At 39.9% G+C, this 20546-nt stretch overlaps 5 protein-coding genes across 5 annotated transcripts; 3 read left to right on the top strand and 2 right to left on the bottom strand.

Moving 5' to 3' along the window:
- The first annotated feature begins 57 nt into the window (after positions 1-57).
- Positions 58-11169, top strand: LOC124208892 (chaoptin-like). The gene is made up of 7 exons (XM_046606756.1): positions 58-1676; positions 4416-5060; positions 5177-5276; positions 6396-6566; positions 6639-6754; positions 6834-6980; positions 7234-11169. Exons 2-7 carry the CDS (start codon positions 4425-4427, stop codon positions 10867-10869), a joined length of 4806 nt encoding a protein of 1601 aa, XP_046462712.1. The 5' UTR covers positions 58-1676; positions 4416-4424; the 3' UTR covers positions 10870-11169.
- Positions 11170-11537: 368 nt separating this feature from the next.
- On the bottom strand, positions 11538-14097 carry LOC124208967 (mitotic checkpoint protein BUB3-like). Its single transcript, XM_046606839.1, has 9 exons — positions 13245-14097; positions 12996-13143; positions 12843-12912; positions 12694-12775; positions 12376-12629; positions 12128-12248; positions 12005-12065; positions 11763-11933; positions 11538-11698 (listed from the first exon to the last, which is right to left on the bottom strand). The coding sequence occupies exons 1-9, from the start codon at positions 13292-13294 to the stop codon at positions 11669-11671; spliced, it is 987 nt and encodes a 328-aa protein (XP_046462795.1). The 5' UTR covers positions 13295-14097; the 3' UTR covers positions 11538-11668.
- Positions 14098-14206: 109 nt separating this feature from the next.
- On the top strand, positions 14207-15808 carry LOC124209029 (D-aminoacyl-tRNA deacylase-like). Its single transcript, XM_046606900.1, has 5 exons — positions 14207-14344; positions 14493-14583; positions 14655-14890; positions 14970-15609; positions 15670-15808. Exons 1-4 carry the CDS (start codon positions 14302-14304, stop codon positions 15083-15085), a joined length of 486 nt encoding a protein of 161 aa, XP_046462856.1. The 5' UTR covers positions 14207-14301; the 3' UTR covers positions 15086-15609; positions 15670-15808.
- Positions 15664-17459, top strand: LOC124208985 (phosducin-like protein 3). Its single transcript, XM_046606859.1, is given in 5 exon segments — positions 15664-15808; positions 15873-16098; positions 16161-16366; positions 16439-16589; positions 17165-17459. Coding segments are annotated over 5 exon segments (729 nt in total). The 3' UTR covers positions 17166-17459.
- Positions 16409-20208, bottom strand: LOC124208909 (ATP-dependent DNA helicase DDX11-like). Its single transcript, XM_046606774.1, has 12 exons — positions 20011-20208; positions 19463-19918; positions 19214-19395; positions 18918-19152; positions 18745-18831; positions 18027-18679; positions 17720-17963; positions 17592-17642; positions 17333-17522; positions 17121-17251; positions 16765-17007; positions 16409-16700 (listed from the first exon to the last, which is right to left on the bottom strand). Exons 1-12 carry the CDS (start codon positions 20134-20136, stop codon positions 16653-16655), a joined length of 2646 nt encoding a protein of 881 aa, XP_046462730.1. The 5' UTR covers positions 20137-20208; the 3' UTR covers positions 16409-16652.
- Positions 20209-20546: the final 338 nt, after the last annotated feature.

The raw sequence follows: 20546 nt of genomic DNA on the forward strand, positions 1-20546 counted from the left end.
ACCCTTCAAGTCTTCAACTCGCCATGTAAAACGGAAACGCAATGTAAAACCTGAAGATCAATTAGATGTGCAATTTTGATATTACGTTACTGGCTTTAGTGTCGAGTAGATCTATACCATAAGCTTCTGTTAATAAAAGAGAACGTATACTAACCAACACGATAGATTTATAACTCGCTAATCCGACTTAAAATCTGTAATCGTTGCACACGTAAATGTAACTTAATTTCCCCAACAGGTTTCATTGTTTCATGGTGACCTGTAAGTTCCTAGTCTTACTGTCATTTAAACAATATAATTTTACGCTGTTGCATGTGAAAAGATTTAAGTATTGAATCGAGGAAACCAATAATTTTGTTAGTTTCCATAAAACTCCGAGAGTAGTGATATTTCTCCAGATGGTAAAAAAGAAATTGAAGAAAAATCAAAATCGGTGTACACCCTTTTCAGTTCCGAGAATGGAAGCGGTGGAAGCCCCCCTCGAAATGATGTGCACGAAAAGAACTGCTGTGACCTAGATTGCCTTTTTGTTCAATTCGATACGACTAACGGAAAAAATTCCGTATAGTCAGCAGTCTCATCCGTTACATGAATCATTCATTCTTTACTTTTTTGGGGTTTTATTTACTCTGCACTGCACTTGCTTGCTGTGATTTCACATTGGGGGTACGCGGATTTGGTTTTGATAACCACTTTTCTATTTGGATTTTTTCCCATCGAGTGCATCATTCCGCACTACTCGCTCATCTGAGCGCAGGGTTCTGCTGGATTGTGTGCTGTGTACAAGTTCTCACTGCTTTGATAAGTTCAGTTCACGGTACTTACAATGTCGCTGCTGCTGTCACGCTTTCATGCACTGACGCAATAAAAAAAGAACTGGTCAAAGTGTCGTAAACTTCCTCAGCATTTAAAAGAATTCGTGCTCGAAGGTTGACTTCACAAACTTGTTTTTAGCTATCCATCGCATGTGTGTTTTTTTATCCGTTTCGAATTAACTGTTATATAGAGAAAAATACCAACTATGGGTATAATAGTTGGCAATTTTGCAATTACGATTTACCACCGCACAGACAGGCTGAAAAAAAAAGTTTAGTGGGCTCCGGAAGAGTAATAGAGGTCAACGATTGAGAAGAGGCTGGTGAAAATGCAAATTGCTGGACCCTAAAAAATGAATGAAAGCTAGTTGCTGCTGGCCTCCGCCTCCTCCGCTATATATTCCGTCGTGTTTTGTCTCTTTTTTCTTCTTCTTCTTCTTTCCTTTCTTCTTTTTCATGAGGTTCTACCTTCTTTGAGCTTCCTAACGGATCGCCCCAGAGGTAAAAAACCAAAAAGGCTCAAAAAGAACGAAGCGGAGGAATGAGTATAACAAAAGTGGAGGGGAACGTTGACTTGGGATTGGGTTTGACCACTTTGCCTCAGGTGAATTTACTGCTATACCTGGTCTGGCGGAGGAGTCGGTAGTCTTCAGCTGGCAGCCTTACCAGTTAGTTCTGAACAACGAATACCTCTGTGTTGTGGGTGCTCGCCTCGGTTCTTCTTCTTCATATTGCCGTACAATCTATACACTCATTTTTGGTGTGTTTTTATTTCTCTCGAAATACGGAAATTTACCGAGTAATGTAGATTGGCTGCAAGAATTCAACATAGACAAAAAGGGATTAAAAGATTTGCATCAGGTAAAAATTGTCTTCAATTTATTAACGAGTTTAAGTGTACTGTATACCAGTCGATTGTGTTTATTGAATGTTCAAGATAGAGAAGAAAGAAAAACGCCCGATGCTCACTGTGAGAGCACAAGTGTGTCTCTTCCCAAAAGAAAAAAAAAGGTACATTATAAGTGGGACCGGAAATGGTGGTGGACGTATATTCCCTCGCAGCTCAGCAGGCAAGAGCAACGCGCAGTATATATAAATATGATTTTCGTTCACGTTCAGCGCTGTTATAACGAGGCTACTGAACTCACTTTTCCCAGGCATTATCGAACGAACCGGCGCGTGGAAAATTTCCGCTCATTTATCTCTAGCCAACCATTTCCAGACAATAGAGCGCTGGATGGTTTTAATGTGAAACCGAAGAAAATTGCTATCCTTCCTATTTCATTGAAAGAATGTTAAGGCGTATTAGTGAAAAATTAGTAGAAAACAATTCCAACGTTATTGGACAAAGAATGATTTTTTACCAGCAAAGATTAGTGAGATCGGCAAGTAAATGCATCTGCCCATTTATGTTAGACTGATGGCGCACGATGTTGACTCTTACAATTCGCGTGAACTTAAATTAAGCTTTTCCTGCATCCCTACAACATGACGTGGTTGACACTATTTTACTGCCCATATGGAAGGCAAAAGTAATTGTAATGTAGACAATTTAGAGGTACATTAATGTTAATTATACCTCGCTGTTATAACGCCACGCCATTTAAGTAAAGGTGTGAAGCTGTTTATTTAATCGGCTTTATCGTTTAATGTTTTCGTAGCCTAAAGTAATCCCTTGAGACATTTCAGTTCCCCGACTTTTAAATGTATAAATCACACCAAATAATCCAAAGGCTTTAATCCTATACTGCATCGTATTTAGTTTATACTGTACAGGATTGATATTAAACGGAAGAATGTTTCATTGACAACTCCATAAGCGGAAATGAAAGACAAAAAAAAATGTGACATTTACTTTTGCTTATTTTTTTGTTTATACGGATAAGGAGAAACACTTTTTCGGCAGCGTTGTTAACTTGATGGATGACTGTTCCCAAAAATCCGTTTGAATTTTTCGTTGATACAAGACAATGCAACAGCTATAAGAAACAGTAAAATAAAAGCTATGCATTCATTTTTTGTGTGGTGCATTCACGTTTGTCGATTGTGGTTGTGACTGTAAACTCGGATGATTGTAAGAATGTTTCTTCTATATCTTTCTTCCAAGATCTCTTTCTGCTGTTGTATACGCAAGGGTCTAACCATTTCTCAGACACAGCCAAGTTGCGTGCTGGAACGAAAATAAGCAACAGACGAGTGCAAAGTTCCCCACGGGGCATGCTGTGGAGGAACGCAGCTCGGCTATATAAACGTGCGTGAGCACTGTGCTGTGTATATGCGAGAGGCCTTGCGGTGCCGATGACCCTCCCTGCGGCAGCAACCAGGTTCTATCCACGCCTTTTTCTTCTTCTTCGTTCTTCTTCTCTCTCTCAGCCGGTTATTCGACATACCTGCGCGTCGAGTGTATATATATGCATCATGCCCTAGGTTCCTCATCTTCTCCCACCCACTCATTGCTTCCTCTTGGGAAAAAACCTGTCTTGAAAATTTTAATGGTTTAAATCGTGCTTCCACTTCGACAAGTGGATTTCCCTGCCAGCGGCTTTTGCCGGCTCCGCATCTCATCTCCCGCATTTCGAAAGGGAAATATATTATACAGCAGACGGACTGTTTTATTTGTTGGTATAATCGGTACTGACCTTTCTTCTTCGTTTTAGTCGCCGAACAATTGCGCTCTAGTTTCTCTTCTGTCCAACACTTGTTACGGCTAATCTAAATACGCATTCTCTGAGAGTATATAACGAATCAAGTTGCAAATAAGTTGGGTCCATTATAAAAGCCATTCAGGGGCATTAATAATTTAACTTAAACTATTACGTAAAACAAACATAGCTGATATTTTAGAAGGTTATAAATGGGAAAAGAGATATAATTGCCATACGGTACGTTATTGCCTATATCCTTGTTTTTATCTGCACCAATTTTTCTCTAAACTGTGGTTAAAAAAAACTGACGGATACAAGCAATCTTCTGGTAACGGGATCGTAGTTTACCAGTTCCTGAAATTCATACAACATTTTCCCCTTTAATTCAGAGCAAAACCAAAAAAATTGCAAATATTTCCTAGAACCCATCGGTTATGGGATGCGCTCTATTGGTAGCTTTGTTCTCTATCTGCTAAGTATAAAGTCGCAGTTATAGTTTCCGCATCGAGAAATTTAATTTCGAGCTGTAATTCTTGGTTGTATTCAAGGGAAATAACATTCATTGATTATTGTGCGATGCAATGACAATCGACAATGCAATAGCATTGCAATTCTCACAATAAAAATTTGTCATCGAACAAGGAATTAACATATAAAATTTGAATAGACTAATGAACGCCGTATCACGTATTCAACATAAATATAGAACTGATATCGAAGCGTGATGCTGTAAAGTTACGTGATTTTCTCAAGTTCCAGTTAGGTTTCGTTCAGGCGCAAATGATTATTATGTGAGCCTCTTTTATATTGTATTTTTATTCGATCAACTCCGACTATGTACATGTACGAAATTCGTTGACATTGTCTTTTGAACTCTTGCACTTCAAACATGTACCGTTTGTTTTAACGACATTCTTGTTTTCCCTCCCGGTTTTATTTTGTTGGTCGAAAACAGGTCCGAGAAATGGGGAAAATGTCGCCGCTGTGCTCCGCGCTCAACATGTTACAGTTTATTATGGTCTTATTCACTTGGATCTTACTCGATTCGGTTCCCATGATGAGTTGCGACACTCTGAAGCCAACGGATCCCTTCAGCGATGCCCTGCCACACCTCGATAACGACGACTACACCAGTGACAATCCATTCGAGAGGCCGTGCACGGAGGCCAAGCGCGGACTAGACCTACCCTGCACTTGTTCCAGCGGTCCCGACAACGGGACCCACATCAATTGTGACCGAATGGTCTTCCCCGGTGACTTTCCGGTACTTCCCTACCGTTACCGCATTCACGGCTTCTCACAGCGACTCACGGGATACCAGGCTTTCCCGGCCCAACTTTTCACGGCCAGCGATGTGCCCCTCAAGCGACTGGACCTGTCCCAAAACGGCGTGGTCTTGATCACGGAAAAGCTGCTGGACGGGATTGGCGACACGCTGGAAGAGATCAACCTAAGTCAAAATTTGCTGGGCGATCAGCTCAACCCCATCTTTTCTACCACCGAGTTTCATAATCTGAAGCAACTGAAACGTCTCGACCTCAGTGACAACGATCTGAAAGCTCTGGACGATTCCATTGTTAAAGGATGCGATAAACTCCAGGTTTGCTTACAAATGTTTTTATTTCGATTGAACTTTTTTGTTTTTTACTTTCGATTGATTTGATTCAACTTTGGTTTTAAAAACAAACTGACTCCAATTAAATTCTATTTATATAGGATTTGCGACTGGAACGAAACAGCCTGATGCGTGTTCCAAGCGGCACCTTGAAGGAAGTCAAAACTTTGCAGCGTTTGAATCTAGAGCACAACAATATTGGTAACTTCACCATATACTTTCTGTCTCACCTTAATTACATAGTTGTAAGGATGGAACGAATTACTATTTTGGGCATAGACTAATTTATCGTTGGGTGTTATTCGTCTAACTCTTTTAGTTTGAAAGTTGTAAAAAAAAGAAGAAATGAATTTTTAAAACAGAATTGGTTAAAAATGATGCTTACGGTACTTAAGTTTTAACAATAATCCGCGTGTCTCTGCTCCGATAAATTTAGTTCATTTAATACCGCGTATATCTATATAATCATGTCAGTCCAAACTGTTTTGTGTTTTCGACATATCAACATGTTCGGAATTCCTCTGTCTGCAACGTGAATTCGGATGGCATGGCGCATAATAGACCTCACATTCGACAGCTGGTGCATACGTGTGAATAACCTTAAGAATTCCACCCAGTTTTGTTTGTAACGGCTATCATTTTGAAAACGTGGTTTTACGATCGACTCTCTGCCCTTAAAAATAATAGGACCCACTGAGAGAGAGAAAAATACGTCAGACCAAATTATCATACGCGAATAATAAAAAAAAAAGTCTTTCGAAGTTTCGATAAGTTCACAGACACAATATCCCCTCAATTTTATTCAGGTCACCGGTTAGCACTGGATCTACAACAACTACTGATACAATCAAGGATATCCCATATAAATAGTGAATAGAATGGCTTTTTTAGGGCGACAGCACAATATCAAAGGCCATGGCATGGCAAAGGGCAGCGCTCATTCAGACTGCAGCTTAAGCATATCACTATAGGATACAGGAGTCTAAGGTTGTCACGAATATGTGAGAAAGCGACGCGCGGAAGGGAGTCGTTTCGTGGTCAGCTGTATCTAAGGTTAATATATAGTAAAAAGAAATGCTAGTATTACTACATATACAGTGAAGCAAAACCCAAAAAGACCGGGAATACCTGTTGTCAAAATTATATAGTAGCGAAGCTTCCGGGAAGAGCCCGGAATTCCGTTGTGCAGACTTCGTGCATTTTCTTTTTTGGGCTGATAGTCTTATAAGTGCAAAGCTTTGAACGAATGTTTTTTATGCATTATATAGTGTATGTCTACTCCAGCAAAAGTAATAGGAATTTTATTTCTCGTCGTATTAGGTGCGATTGGAAATGAGGCGTTTGTTCAACAAACGTCGTTACGTTCGTTGAACATGTCACACAACGTCATTGCCAATATCGACATGACCGCTTTGAAGGGTCTGTCGCAACTTCAAAAAATGGATCTGAGTTACAACAAAATATCTCGCCTTTCAGAAAGACTCTTTTCAGGTAATATTCAAAATCAATGAAAAGCTTAGATTATTTTTATAACTATTTTTCCTCTTGTCGTATGAATTACAGATGTATCAATGCTGCAAGACGTTGATTTAAGTAACAATTTCTTGTCTTCCATTCCAACGTCATTGACCGGCTTACCCTCTCTCAAGAGGCTCTCGTTATCGGCCAATCTTATCCAGGTAATCTATCTAAAAAAAATATGTGTTTCACCATTCAAGATGTATTAACGAATTTTGTTTGATTGAAAATTAAAATCAGAACCTGGATAGCGGAGCGTTAGGAGAACTTCCAAGTTTAGAGTATTTGGACGTCTCTAGAAACAACATTGCCGAATTGCCCAATGGCACTCTGTCACGAATGAGCCGCCTGAAAACCCTGCAGTTTAGTGTTAACACGCTTCGCAAGGTAAAAACTAAATGCTTAATAAGACATGACAGCATACATCATATAATAATAATCCAGGGGGTGATTGGACAGCTAAGGAAAAAAATAGCTCAAACCAATCAACCTCAATACGCTGTGCAATTACCTTAGTAAAAACATTTTTCTTGTTTTTTTTTTATCGTTGGGCGATTAAACATAAAGCTAATATCTTAGTCAACAACGAAATTTCTCCCGAGAAAGTTTGTCTCAAATTCTTGTTTTTTTTTGTTATCAGGTGGAAGACGATGCTTTCCGAGGACTGGAACAGCTGGAAGACCTCTACCTGGACGACAACGGCATTCTGGCAGTGCCTCAGTCAGCCCTGCGCCACGTAACGAAATTGCGCCGGCTGTCGCTCTCCTTCAACCGAATAGCCGTCGTTTCAGGTCAGCTCTTCGGTTTCACCACCGAACTGCAGCACCTGTCGCTCTCCTACAACGTCATTAGGGAACTACCGGAAGAGGCTTTCCTGCCGATTAAGTCGCTGCGACGCCTCGAGTTGCGTGGCAACCAGCTCACCGCCGTACAGGCCAGCACTTTCCGCAGTCTGGCGTCGTCTCTGCAAGAACTGGACCTCGGTCGCAACCGGATCAACGAACTCGAAGCGCTGGACCTTCCCCAAGTCCAAACTTTGAAATTGGACTACAACAATTTGACGTCGCTCAAGCGCGGCCAATTCTCCAAGATGACGCAACTCATCGCACTCAACGTCAGTCACAACGGGATCGATCTGGTGCCCAGTGGGATTTTCCGCGGTCTCTACCGACTTCGCCAAATCGATTTGCGCAGCAACAACCTGGCCACCCTGGCCGTTGGCATCTTTGACGGATTGGCCAACCTGCGAGCCGTTTACCTGCAAGACAATTTGATCCAGCTGATCGACTCGCGCACTTTCAGTCAGCTGCCGCAGCTGCGACTGCTCCAGCTCGGCCGCAACCAAATTTCTGAAATTCGCACCAACGCCTTCGACAATTTACCGCAGCTCAGGAAAATTGTGCTGGCCAACAACCAACTGGAGAGCGTGCCAAAGAGTCTCTCGCGAACGACAAATGCCACCATGCCGGTCGAGGTTCTCGATCTGTCCATCAACAAACTAACGGCCATTTCAAGTCGAGATTTCTTCTATTGGTCGAAATTGGAATACGTCAGTCTGGCGCGTAACAAGATCGTTTCGATCGACGAGCACGCATTCCAACAGCAGTCGTCCACTTTGAAAACGCTAGACCTGTCGCGCAACAAACTCAAGGTGCTACCAGCTGGCCTGGTCACTAGAGCCGTCAAGCTACGAGCCATCGACGTCAGCCGCAATTTGCTGGACAGGATGAGTGCGACAGTTTTCCAGAATTCGTCACAACTTCAGACCATTAATCTGAGTTACAATCGACTGCGATCGCTGCCCGAAAATCTCTTCCACGGTCTGACTCGACTCCATTTAAACTTGGAACACAATCGGCTGAATTCTCTGCCGTCGGGCATATTCGATCGCTCCAAACTTCACGGATTGCTGTCCATCCATCTGGGACACAATTTCTTCGAAGAGGTGCCCATAGATGCGCTGCAGAAGCAGTTCTTCCACCTGGAATACCTCAACTTGGCCAACAATCGACTGCGCGTCATCCCGGCCGACACCAACATTCTCGTCACCATCAAAACGCTGGACCTGTCGTTCAATCCGCTGACTGAAGAGTCCGTTCACAATGTCCTCAGCGAGCCCAAGAAAGTCAAGGATCTCAACATGGCCGCCACTGGCATTTCCCGGATACCCGTCCTGGAGACTCCGTTCCTGCGTCGGCTGAATCTCTCCTCCAACAAGCTGGACAGCCTCAACGAAACTGTTTTCCAGCGGCCCACTTTGCTGGAGATGCTGGACCTCTCCAACAACCAAATCGTGGGCAGCAGTGCTGGGGGTCTACCCAACAGCATCTGGTCGCGGATGATCTTTCTCAAGAAACTGATCCTGTCGGGCAATCCCATCAGCCAAATTGTCAAGGGCGATCTGTCTCATTTGTCGTCGCTGGAAGCGCTCGAGCTGGTCGATCTAGCCTCTTGCACTAGGATCGACAGCCAGGCATTTTCTAGCCTGCCCAATTTGCGCAATCTCAAACTGTACGGCCTACCGCGGCTCGAGTCGCTCCAGTCACGCAACATCCTGCAGCACATCACGACGCTGGAGCGAGTCAACATTGAAATCACTGAGCCGACGCTGCAGGATCAACTGGCTCCCGCTTTTCTGCCCAGAATTCGTGAAATCTACGTTCACGGTCGCGGAGTTTTGCGATCCATTTCACCGGCCACGCTAGCGGGATTGACCAGTCCTCAGATTCTCTTCGCTCTCCACGACACGGCCGTCACCAGTTTGCCCGCTTCGCTCCTCTTTCCGGTGCCCATGTCGACTGAGCTGACGCTGGATTTGTCCGGCACCAAGCTGCCGGTTTTCAGCCCGCAATTCTTGGCCGCCGCCGATAATCACCGCCATTTCCTGGAGCTGCGCGGATTGCGCCAGAATCCCATCATCTGCGACTGCAACGCCCGACCTTTCCGTCGATGGCTCAAGGCTCACGTGCCTCAAAAGGGATTCCGTTCGCGACGCAGGCCGCGTCAAGTGCCTCTTTTAGACGATTCGTCGAGTATTCTGGTTCGAGTGTCGGCCAGCAGTAGCCTCGGCCGGCCAGCTGTTCAACGCAACGAAACCGTCTCACCAGTCACCACCAACCAGCAAGCCAACGACTTGGTGGCGTTCAAATTTTCCAACATTGAACCAGCAGAGATCAAGAACACGACGACAATTCCGCCGACTCAACGGCCGCGTAGTAGTAGTACTACTACCCCCATTGCTGTGTCGCGGAGTACACAAGAATTATTACCGGCCACTGTCTCAGATGGGGAGGTGTTTGTCGTTACCTTGGGCTATGAGGACGTCCAGAGCGACGACGAGAGCGACCTCAACCAACATCTCAAAGACGAGGTGATTCTTAGTTTGTCGCAAGAATTGGCCGATGTCCGGTGTAGCGGCCCGTCGGCTCTCATGGGCATTCGTCTAATTGACATGGCCGAGGAAGATCTGAGCTGCGACGGACTCGGTCGTGGTGAAGTGGTCGTTCCATCTTCCGAGACTGAAAACACTCTCAAAGATACCATCGATGTGGTGGTGGCGGCCAGGCCTAGTCGCCCCCTATTTACACCGGCGTACTCTTCACCGGTGCCTAGTGCCACCACTAATCTCACAGAGGGCGAGCCGGAAATCATTTGGTACAGCGAGAACGAAGATTTGCATACCAGCAGCGATGCCAACATGCGCAGCAACATCGTCAATAAAGATCGTCGATATCCCGAGCTGAAATACGGCGGCAATGCTCGGGCGGAGAGCGCTGCCGGCAATCCCGGATTGCATCACATGGACGCTGTGATTATCGGAATTGTGGGAGGTGTCGTGGCTTTCGTGGCTTTATTAATCATCATCATATGTTTGGTTCGACTCCGATCGGCTGCGCCGTATCGTGGTGGGCCCATGGCCGGAGCCTTGGCCATCAGGCATGATAAATGTACTTGTGTGGGTCCTAGTAGCGGGCATCCCATGTTGTGCCATTGTTTGCCGGGCTATCCTGGTCATGCCTTGCACGGTCCACCGTCTCTGCAGTCTCTTACCGGAATTCCGGCTCTACCTTCGTTGCCGTTACCTTTACCGCCCTGCCCTCCGTCGAGCAGCCGCGGTGTTACTGGGCGCAGTTCCATCTACAGCGTGCCCATTCCCAGGAAAATCGGATCGCCGCCGCAGCACCATCCGCGCTCGACTCTAGGTCTGGCCAGTCGCTCCAGCTTTTATCCACCGACACCTTATTACGTCACTTTCCCACCCGAATCGGAGACTTGATTGATGCTAGAACCTGGCGAATCATTTTTTCAAAAACAATTACAACTCTGTGAGTGAATGAAAATATGTTTGAGTGTTGACATTCGTTTTGTAATATTTTTACATTAAATTTGTTGATGGAGACAGGTGGATGTTGGGAATTTTGTTGCTCATTTGAGTGTCCTTAACAAATGTGTACATGCAATTGTTACTTCGTGCGTCGTCATGAATGAGAGAGGAAACTGCTGTGTGATCGTTTGTAATCATTTTGAAAATTGACATCTATGCTCATGCTTGTAAATACACTGCATCCGTTCAGGACGATTTGAATCTTTATTTCGCCATAGAAGAGTCACATCTCTAGTTTTGACGAGGTAACAAACATTTTATTTCTTCCTAATGACTTGGAGAACTGCAATCTACCTAAAGAACGTTACTCTTGTTTTTTTATTATCTGCATTAAAATGAGTGAACCGCTAAAAATTTTTATAATTGTCCAGTCTTTTACACCACAAACTTTTCTATTCAACTTGTGTAATTCCCAACGATTCCATCGTTCCAACACTACCGTTTTTCAGATAATTATTTCTACCTTTTTTTGAAGTACCTTTACGGATTCATTTCCGAAAAGCAAAACAGCACCGAAAAAAGGAACACTTTGGCCAAAAGGACTTGTGAATCAGGTGTTTAAAGATTTTTAAAAAAGCCATGTATTCGGTCATCTTTCATTCGACAATGACAACTACAGACCTACAGTAAAAAAAATAATGATCATAGTATTATTGAACAAGCCAAACTTGGAAACGTATTGCGTGCCAAACTATTTTGGTTTAACTTCGTGTTCTTGGACCTAAAGAGGATATTTTCAAGATTTAGTTATACTTATTTGAATTTAAAAATAAACCAATAATAACCTTGCGTATGTAAATAGCATCTTCTGGGCTCCCAGCAGATGACGGTTCTCCTTGTTCATACATGTAAGAACTAGCAATAGCCAGAAGAGAACCATCAAAGCTAAACGAGAGTGAAGATATAGATGTGGGATATCGACGGTACTGACAAAGTCTCTTTTTGTTGAAGCCATCCTAAATTATTGTTTGGTAGTTGCTGGATCAGTTAAAATTTACAATCAAATTTATTTAAAAAAAAAACTTACCCAAATGTTAACATGACCATCAGATCCTCCAGTTGCAAAAGTGTTGAAGCCACAATGAAAACTATAAAAACATGGTTCTAGAATAGAGATTTACACTATCATATTAAATTTTTGCTTAGTAACCTGATAGCATTAACTGAGTAACAACACTCGATGTCTCCTTCCTTGATCCGATGACACTTGAAAGCATATTTTTTCTTTTGCACTTCTGGGCTAGGATCAAAGTATTCTACTGCTACTCGACCTATTCCAAGTGTGCAAAAAAATTTAAATAAATAATGACTTGCAATAACAATAGCATTTCATATTTAAATATTTTTTTTTGCATATAAATTATTTTAAATGTTAAACATGTGAAAACACTTCTTTACCTTCAATACTGCTCAAAACAAATCCCTGTCTACTAGGAAAGCATTTGATACACCTAGTCTGATATTTCAGACTTGACTCCCTCTTTTGAAGAGCAGTGCTCATGTTTCTGAGATCCCAAACTAAAGTCCTTCTTCCAGCAGTACCTACAACCAATTTTTCTTCATTCAGAGCCATAGTGTAAACACTGTCCCCTTGCATATGTGTGCCTAAACATGCCTTTGATCTTGGATCCCAAGATTTGATGGAAGCATCCCTATTTATAATGGTATGAAATATTTATTAGTAAATGGTATGATTTTTGAATGACATAATCTTACCAGCTTCCACTAAAAACTTGGTTAACAGCTGTTGAATATTCAACACATCTTATTGAATCCTGATGAATACCCAAAATGCTTTCTACATACACATAAAAAAACACACATTAAAATAACTTAGTTAGTGATTGAAACAAATACAAACATACCTGAATTACTGTTCAGGTCACACAATTTCAAAACACCATCAAGGCCTCCACTCAAAGAATGTATGGTATCCTATATAATACTAGTTGCAATTAATTCATGCTGATGAACAGAAACAAAAAAGTTTTATTTCAAGTTGACATCAATTTATTTACCTGAAAGCAGGCATCAAGGACAGCACGGTCATGATTGTAACGTAACCTTTGATTGTTTGTGAAACAATCATACAATCGTACAGATCCATCCCAAGAAGAAACTAAAAGATACGGGGTTGAATTAGGGCAGAAACGAACTGCCGAAATCCTTAAAAATGCAAATTTGAGATGCAGTTTTATATAATTTGTTAATCAATGGTTGCCTGCTTTGTTTCTAAAACAGACTATGACATTTCTTGTAGCTCTTACCCATCTCCTGGTGTAGATTTAAGTTTGATTTCAGAGGAATCTGCCATCATAAATTTTTCTTCCAAAACCAGTGTTTCTTTTTTTTTAATGATACTGTAAATTATTAGCAGAGACAATATTCAATACCCTTTTACGATTTTTTTAAACTGCAGATGTTTGATTTATTCCCAACAGACAAAAATAGATGATCCACAGACAGCGATGCCAGATATAACGAATTTTAATGAATTGCGTGAATTTCCGTGAAATCGTGAATATTTGATATTTATATTGATAAATTGGAATTTCGATTCAAAACCAATTTTAAGCTCCAAATTTAAAACTGGCGAGATGTTAAATACTTAAAAGATATAGCAGCTAGGCTAAAGCCTACAAGTTTACCTGTTACCTTACCGGCTTACCTGTAGCCATGGGCTGCTGTCGCTATAATGTTGAAAATGTTAAAAACGTCGCATATACATGCACTTTCTTAAATTTAAAGATTGCAACAACACTTATTTTTTAGAAAAAAATTTTCAATCCTTATTACCCCTTGGCTCTATTTGTGAAAATTAATGAAATTGTTGTGCATATTTCACAAAAGGGAGCTAGACACCTTTCTTTTAAAAAAATATTGACGTAAAATTGAATTGTCATGAATTGGGATGGTGCAAGTAGGTTACCGCTCGAGTAATCAGAATGAAATAAAACTGAAAAATACGACTACGATTTTTTTTTTTAAATTTAAGATGAACTACGACGAGGCCGAGTTATCGCCGAAAACTGGGGACACATTAGTCAGCTGTGAGGCGCCGTATGTAGTAATAGCAAAAAATGTTGCCAAAATTTGTTACGGACTGCAATTTTTTTTTTTTTTTTTTTTGCGGTTAAAGCAATTTTAAGTGTGTTAAATTAACATCTAAGAAAAGGGGAGTGGGAGAGTAAAACGGTGTCTACTCTCTAACAACCGATCAGCTGTTTTTGACTTTTTGTTATTGTTCGCACTCACGTCAGTTCGTTCAACAGATCGTCGCTGAGACATACAGTTTTTTAAATTGTTCTCCGAGAGCACTTCTCAATGAAAGCGGTGATACAGCGAGTATTGAGTGCCAAAGTGACTGGTAAAACTATCATTTTCTTCTCTAATTTAAAGCAAATAAAGTTTTTTATTTTTAAACAACGTCTTCGCCGGTTCACTATTTTTGTCGTTGCAATTTATCTTCCTTAAAATTGTATCTAAATTTCACGTAAATTGGAAAATGTTTTCAGTGGATGGAACTGAAGTTAGTTCAATAGGGAAAGGTGTGCTGGCATTTGTTGGAATTTCTGTAAATGACACAGAAAAGGATGCAGAGTACATGTAAAATATTTCTTTTCTAGCTTAGCTATCCTATCTGGATGTTGTTCTAAAGTGTATTATCTTTTTAACAGAGCAAGAAAAATTTTAAATTTACGTATCTTTGAGGATGCAAACCAAAAGAGATGGGCTAAAAGCACGTCCGATCTCAACCTTGAAATATTGTGCGTAAGTCAGTTTACACTGTACCACAAGTTAAAAGGCAATAAGCCAGATTTTCACTATGCTATGGGCCCCAAAGAGTCAAAAATTCTATATGACAAAGTGCTAACGCTTCTAAAAACGATGTATGATCCTTTGTTAATTAAAGGTAATATTAACATTCTGATTAATATTTGTATGTATTTTTCAATTAATTGGTTGATTAATTTTATAAACCACGAGTATAGACGGTGTTTTTGGAGCTCATATGTGTGTACAATTAGAAAACGACGGTCCAGTAACTATTGAAATCGAATCAAACACCGTTCGTGAGAACTTAAAGGACACTAATGAAGTACCATAAAATTGCAACGTTCAAAAATACTGACTCAATTTGGTATCTCGTATCCATCATTCAATACATGATTTCCAAGAGTTTGTTAATTTACGAAGTGCGGACCGAAACTGTACAGTATCCAAATAAGGAATAACAGCATACAAAAGTTTTGCTGAGAATTTTTTGGATTTCCCGCTAATACTATGGACGTCGAGCAACGGTAAAACGTGTACGTGTATCTATCTTGTAGCTTATACTCATTAAATCAATCATAGATTTTAAAAATCGTGGATGACCAACTTCATCACGAAGTGGGAGGAGCTCACGGCTATCTGTACACGAAGTTACACGACTTCAAGGTATGTTTCATGGGCAAGTTGCATTTTCCCACCCCTTCATGACTATACTAGCGCCATCTACCAGTAAGCTGGTAAGAGCTAGCCTAGCAGTAGACTAGTACACTTTTCTGTGTATTGAGCGGTACTCCTTATTTGGATAGGTATAGGTTTTAGGCGTTTACCGTCGGGTTATTTAGCCAAATATTTATCATGGTGATTTATTCTTCATTCCCGTAATTTAGAATGTTCGTTAGTTAATGTTTTATTATGTAGGACCCCATGGAAGACACTCAATGGAACGATGTTTTACGTCAAAAAGGCATTATACCTCCCAAGCCTAAAGAAGCTGAAGTGACTGAGGAACAAATTGAAGATATGCTTGAAAGTGTTGTTAAGAATTATACCTCAAATGGTATATTATTGTTATAAACATTTTTTTTATCTTGTTTTTAACTTATCAATTTTAATAACTGTAGAAAAAAGACCAGAAGAATTAGAACTTGATGATTTAGATGATCTCGAAGATGAATTAGATGAGAAAGTTTTCTTGGAATATCGTCAGAAGAGAATGGCTGAAATGAAATCATTATTACAGGCTTCTAAATTTGGAGAGGTTTTAGAGATTACTGGTAAAGACTACATTCAAGAAGTAAACAAAGCAGGTGAAGGAATATGGGTCATATTACACCTTTACAAACAAGGGTAAGGAAAAACTTGAAAATTTACATTATGATTAAAATGTTAATACTTTACGTTTATAATAGAATCCCCTTGTCTTCCCTAATGAATGATTATATTCGTAATTTGGCCCACAAATTTCCAACAGTGAAATTTGTAAAAAGCTTGGCAGGATTGTGTATACCCAACTACCCTGATCAAAATTTACCAACTATATTTGTTTACCTTAATGGAGAGCTGAAACGCCAGTTCATTGGAACAAGTTCTTTTAATACTGGACTTAAACAGGATGGTAATTACATTTTCCTAGTTTTATAAGCATTTGACTTGGAAATAATTAAACAATCAGTTTTACTATGAACAGAACTAGAATGGATACTTTCAGAAACTGGTGCTTTCAAGACAGAGCTTGAAAATGATCCTCGACCAAAAATTCGTGATGCTCTATTCTCACAGCTAAATTGTGGCAATAGTCGAGCACAGGAAAGAAATAATGACTCTGACAGTGATTATTGGTAAGTCCAATTTGAAACATTCATAATTTCGGAATTACGTATTCATAAGATTAAAGAAGATAGCTAATTCGAATTAGTATTTGTGTCAGCTCGTTTGCGCATGGAAAGAAACTAATTAAAAATAACAATAATAAAACTAGTTCCAAATGCAAAATGATGAATCAAAGGAACATACCTTACTAACGGAAGCTATAGAAGGCCCAAAACTCTCAGTTACTTTAAGTCGCCTTGCTATCCATCCAGGAAGGGAAGACTGAGAACTTGAGCGCGCATATCGAAGGTCTGCCAATACAAGAGCAGCGTAATCCTTGCTATGTCGAATCGCTCTTCCTATTGACTGGTTTACAGCTTTAAAACACAAAGCTTCGTAGTAAAGTTGTCCCGGTAGTCTTTTTTCCCCTTCTGGAAGCAAAGTCATCTGCAATAAATCAAAATAATGGTAGTTTTTGTCGTTCAAAAAGAGTACAAATATTTTAGTAGCCTGGGAATAAAGTACGGCATGTTTTAATCAATACATTTTACAATAAATACCATGTTTTTATTTAAGTAATCCATTTTCTCTTTTAACGCCGCAGATTGTATGTTGGCGTAAGGAAGACCGACTACAATAACACAGCGAGCCAAATCGTCGCTGAAGTTGATTCCTTCACTCAACTTTCCGCCTATTGTTTTTTATCAGTTAATTAAATGTTTTTATGCTGAAATAGAACAACAATTGTGCCTTGTACACGAATAAAGCTTACCAACAACACAGAGCAACATAGCTCCATTCTTCCCACCTGCGTTTGTTGGATTAGCAAACTGTTTTATACATCGAGAGTATTCGTCTAATACACGATCAACTTCTTTGGCTTCTTTAGGCTCCCGAAACAATTTCTTACGATTTTCGATTTTAGAAACGTAATTGTTTTTCTTCAAATGATCAACTACTTGCTATCTTCCGTCAGAAAAGTAATTAAATACAATAGAAAACGGTAATAAAACTATAAATTTAGAACTCACACTTTCGAAATCATATGACGGAAGAAAACAGACAACACCTCCTGAAACAACCTTCATAGAACCACAAATTTAAAATTCTTAGTTGAAAAAAATAAATAAAATTATAATAGGGATTGTATTATAATAACCTGATTGATGTTCAATAGTAAGTTGGCTAATTCGTCAAGTAAACGGCTTCGGTTACCCCAAGAAAAATCCAACTCTTTGTTAGACGGACCTCGCGTCAGTACCAATGGTAAAACATGGTCAGGAGGGATAATATGGTCACATGAGAATGACATAATCCGGTTCTGTGGGGCACCAGCAGCTCCAAAAAGCTGAAACTGAAATTCGCTGCTAGGTTGCATTGTACCACCAGCGACAATAACAGCTCTAAAAATCAATCAGATAAAACTATTAATATTAAATCAAGCGATTTCGCATAAGGAGGTATACCTAGGTTGAGTGACAAAATCTTTAAATAGTGATCCAGGATTTAGCAAAATGTACTTTAAACAACTAGCTGAACTAAGAACTTTCTTAACACATAGAATTCTTCCATCTTCGTTTGGATTGATAAGACATCGCATAAATTCCAGGATTGGTAACAAACTCGAGCCCCCTTCTTTTGAATCCACTGCTTCCACGGGGTTGGGCGCATTCTCACTTTGGGCCGCTGCAAAATTCAATTTCCCCAAAAAGGTTTTCAAACCCCCAACCGGAGTGACTTCAGCTGTCGCGGGTTTAAAATAGATCAACTTTTGAGGTAATTTGGTTTTCTCGCAAAATTCCACAAGAGTGTTTATGTTTAGATGATCAAAACCAGCTTCAATGCAGAATTTTGAACAGTCAAAAATCTTTTCGTCTTCATTTGTCTTTTCAGCTTCAGCTTGATTTGTTTCTGGTTTTCCTTGAAGATTTAAACTTTTCATGAGACATGATAAGAAGAAAATAAGTTGTTTAATAGGTAGCAAATTTTTTGCGGAGAGACGACTATAAAATCTCTGTTGGTATTGCAACAGTTGCCAATGTGCGTGACTTATTTGATGACCCCAAATGGAAATACTATGAATTGAACTTATAGTCTCAAGTAAGTTGTGAGCCTCATCCTAGAATAGAATTCCCATAAAAATTACTTTAATAAACTATTTAAACAACTAAAGAAAGTACTTACAATAATCACAACGTTATTATGAAGCTTCAACCCACACGCTTCTCTTGTGTGTTTTTTTAGTAGCGTTGAATAAGGAACGACGACCAACTGGAAAAAATAAAATGACAATTAATTATGTTGAACAGTAAGGTGTTTTAAACACGTAATTTACACATAAATTTATTCAAAAATACCTGTGCGTCACAAATAGCATTTCGTGCCGCATAATAAGGGCATGCTTTTTTCTTTTTCCCTGACAGTATTAAACTTTCAACATCAGTTACTTCCGTTAATGACAAATCTCGAACGTTTTGTACGAGTTTACTGTCAAGAAAAGGACATGAAGATGATTTTCTTGTTTTTTTAATTGGTTGTCCATCTTCAGATTTGGAGGTTGTACTTGATCCTTTTTTCTGCATTTCCAAGCACCTAAAAATTCACATGTAAAAAAGAAATCCACTTTTGAACTGTGACAATAACAAAAACTAACCTTTCATTCATTAGAGTACTGCTCTTAAGGCTTGTAACTTCTTCATTGATGCAAAGTTGCTGACGAGAAGCAAGAGAAATTAATCTTATGGAATCCCCAAATGGACTCTTTTTGACTTCACGAACAAACTGAGAAATTTGAGAGTGTGTACGACTAGCAAATATAATCTTGGTGCCTTCAAACTAATTGGGGTATTTTGAACATCTCAGTTTACAAAAAAGCATAATTTGCACTATACCACAAAAATACCATTTCTTCAGCTTGTGATTCTTCAACAGGTTCTTCACCATCACTTTCTATGTCCCCAATCAGGACGTTGTCATCTTCAACATCAGTTGAATCACTTATTTGGGATTTCTTTGAATTCGTCTTTGATGATTGACTGTCAGGTACTAAATGGTTCATAGTAGATGTGGACATATTTTGAACTCTCTGTTTTAATTTTTGGATTCTCTCTTCTCGTTGATTAATTTTCTTTAGTTCAGATTTGATTTCATTTTGCTCATGAGAAATTGCAACATTTTTTTTAGCTAAAGTAAACCAAGTAGGTTCAACTTGTGCATCAGTTGCCTGCTTCAAAGCTGGATTTTCATCTTCAACACCTTTACTGAGAATCTTCAATTTTTCTTCTAGTTGTGACTTTTGATGACACTCATGATCAGCTAACCAAGTTAGAGCTCCACAAATCAGACTTAGTGATTTACCCTTAATATAAAAATTGGAAACATTATTTTGTTATTTGCAAAAATAAGAGGACTGAATAAAAACAAGATTTAATTAAAAAACCTAAGACATACTGTTCCTGTTGGGCTTTCAAATATACCCAGTTTCCCTTGCTCAATACATTTGTACAGACTTTTCATAAAATCTAATTGAATAGGATAAGGTTCGAACGGAAATCGGAAACCCTCGGGAACATCCATTGTAATAAAACTGAAATGGACTACTGCTAGAAAACGTATGCATTGGCGCTTTTTGAAGTTTTCTACTTTTCAGAATTCAAGTAATCCAGTACCGATGCTGAGTTGCAAAATCTACCAAATTTGCCTTAAAAACAGAGGGAGGACTGGAAGGAGGAGGGAAATTCGGAAAATTGAGGGGAGACCAGAGCAATAGATACCTGGTCGGTTCTCGGCCGTGTTGGCTTCCCTATCCCGGTTTCAGGGTAAACGTGGTCCGATTTGGAAAAATTGATGAGCGCCTCTAGTGAGTGTGTCAGGTACTACGTGAAGCCAGCCAATCAGGAAGGGTCTATGAAAAACTCATTGACCAATCACAGCTTACTTTTCTACAAGAAGTGAACAAAATAAAAAGGTAGAAGTATCCAACTGTC

The sequence above is a fragment of the Daphnia pulex genome, chromosome 2 (genome assembly GCF_021134715.1).
Source record: "Daphnia pulex isolate KAP4 chromosome 2, ASM2113471v1".
In the NCBI taxonomy this organism is placed as follows: Eukaryota; Metazoa; Arthropoda; class Branchiopoda; order Diplostraca; family Daphniidae; genus Daphnia; species Daphnia pulex.

Excerpts from the sequence above, each read along its gene's own strand:
- LOC124208909 (XM_046606774.1), bottom strand. The coding sequence starts at position 20,136 with ATGGATGTTCCCGAGGGTTTCCGATTTCCGTTCGAACCTTATCCTATT. Across the intron at positions 19,919-20,010 it reads TTGAAAGCCCAACAGGAACA|GGTAAATCACTAAGTCTGAT; the intron begins GTATGTCTTAGG and ends TTTTATATTAAG. Across the intron at positions 18,680-18,744 it reads ATAATAACGTTGTGATTATT|GATGAGGCTCACAACTTACT; the intron begins GTAAGTACTTTC and ends ATTCTATTCTAG.
- LOC124208892 (XM_046606756.1), top strand. The coding sequence starts at position 4,425 with ATGGGGAAAATGTCGCCGCTGTGCTCCGCGCTCAACATGTTACAGTTT. Across the intron at positions 5,061-5,176 it reads AAGGATGCGATAAACTCCAG|GATTTGCGACTGGAACGAAA; the intron begins GTTTGCTTACAA and ends CTATTTATATAG. Across the intron at positions 6,755-6,833 it reads TATCGGCCAATCTTATCCAG|AACCTGGATAGCGGAGCGTT; the intron begins GTAATCTATCTA and ends AATTAAAATCAG.
- LOC124209029 (XM_046606900.1), top strand. The coding sequence starts at position 14,302 with ATGAAAGCGGTGATACAGCGAGTATTGAGTGCCAAAGTGACTG. Across the intron at positions 14,584-14,654 it reads GAAAAGGATGCAGAGTACAT|AGCAAGAAAAATTTTAAATT; the intron begins GTAAAATATTTC and ends TCTTTTTAACAG. Across the intron at positions 14,891-14,969 it reads TGATCCTTTGTTAATTAAAG|ACGGTGTTTTTGGAGCTCAT; the intron begins GTAATATTAACA and ends CCACGAGTATAG.
- LOC124208967 (XM_046606839.1), bottom strand. The coding sequence starts at position 13,294 with ATGATGGCAGATTCCTCTGAAATCAAACTTAAATCTACACCAGGAGAT. Across the intron at positions 12,776-12,842 it reads TGACCTGAACAGTAATTCAG|AAAGCATTTTGGGTATTCAT; the intron begins GTATGTTTGTAT and ends ATGTGTATGTAG. Across the intron at positions 11,934-12,004 it reads ATGGTCATGTTAACATTTGG|GATGGCTTCAACAAAAAGAG; the intron begins GTAAGTTTTTTT and ends ACAATAATTTAG.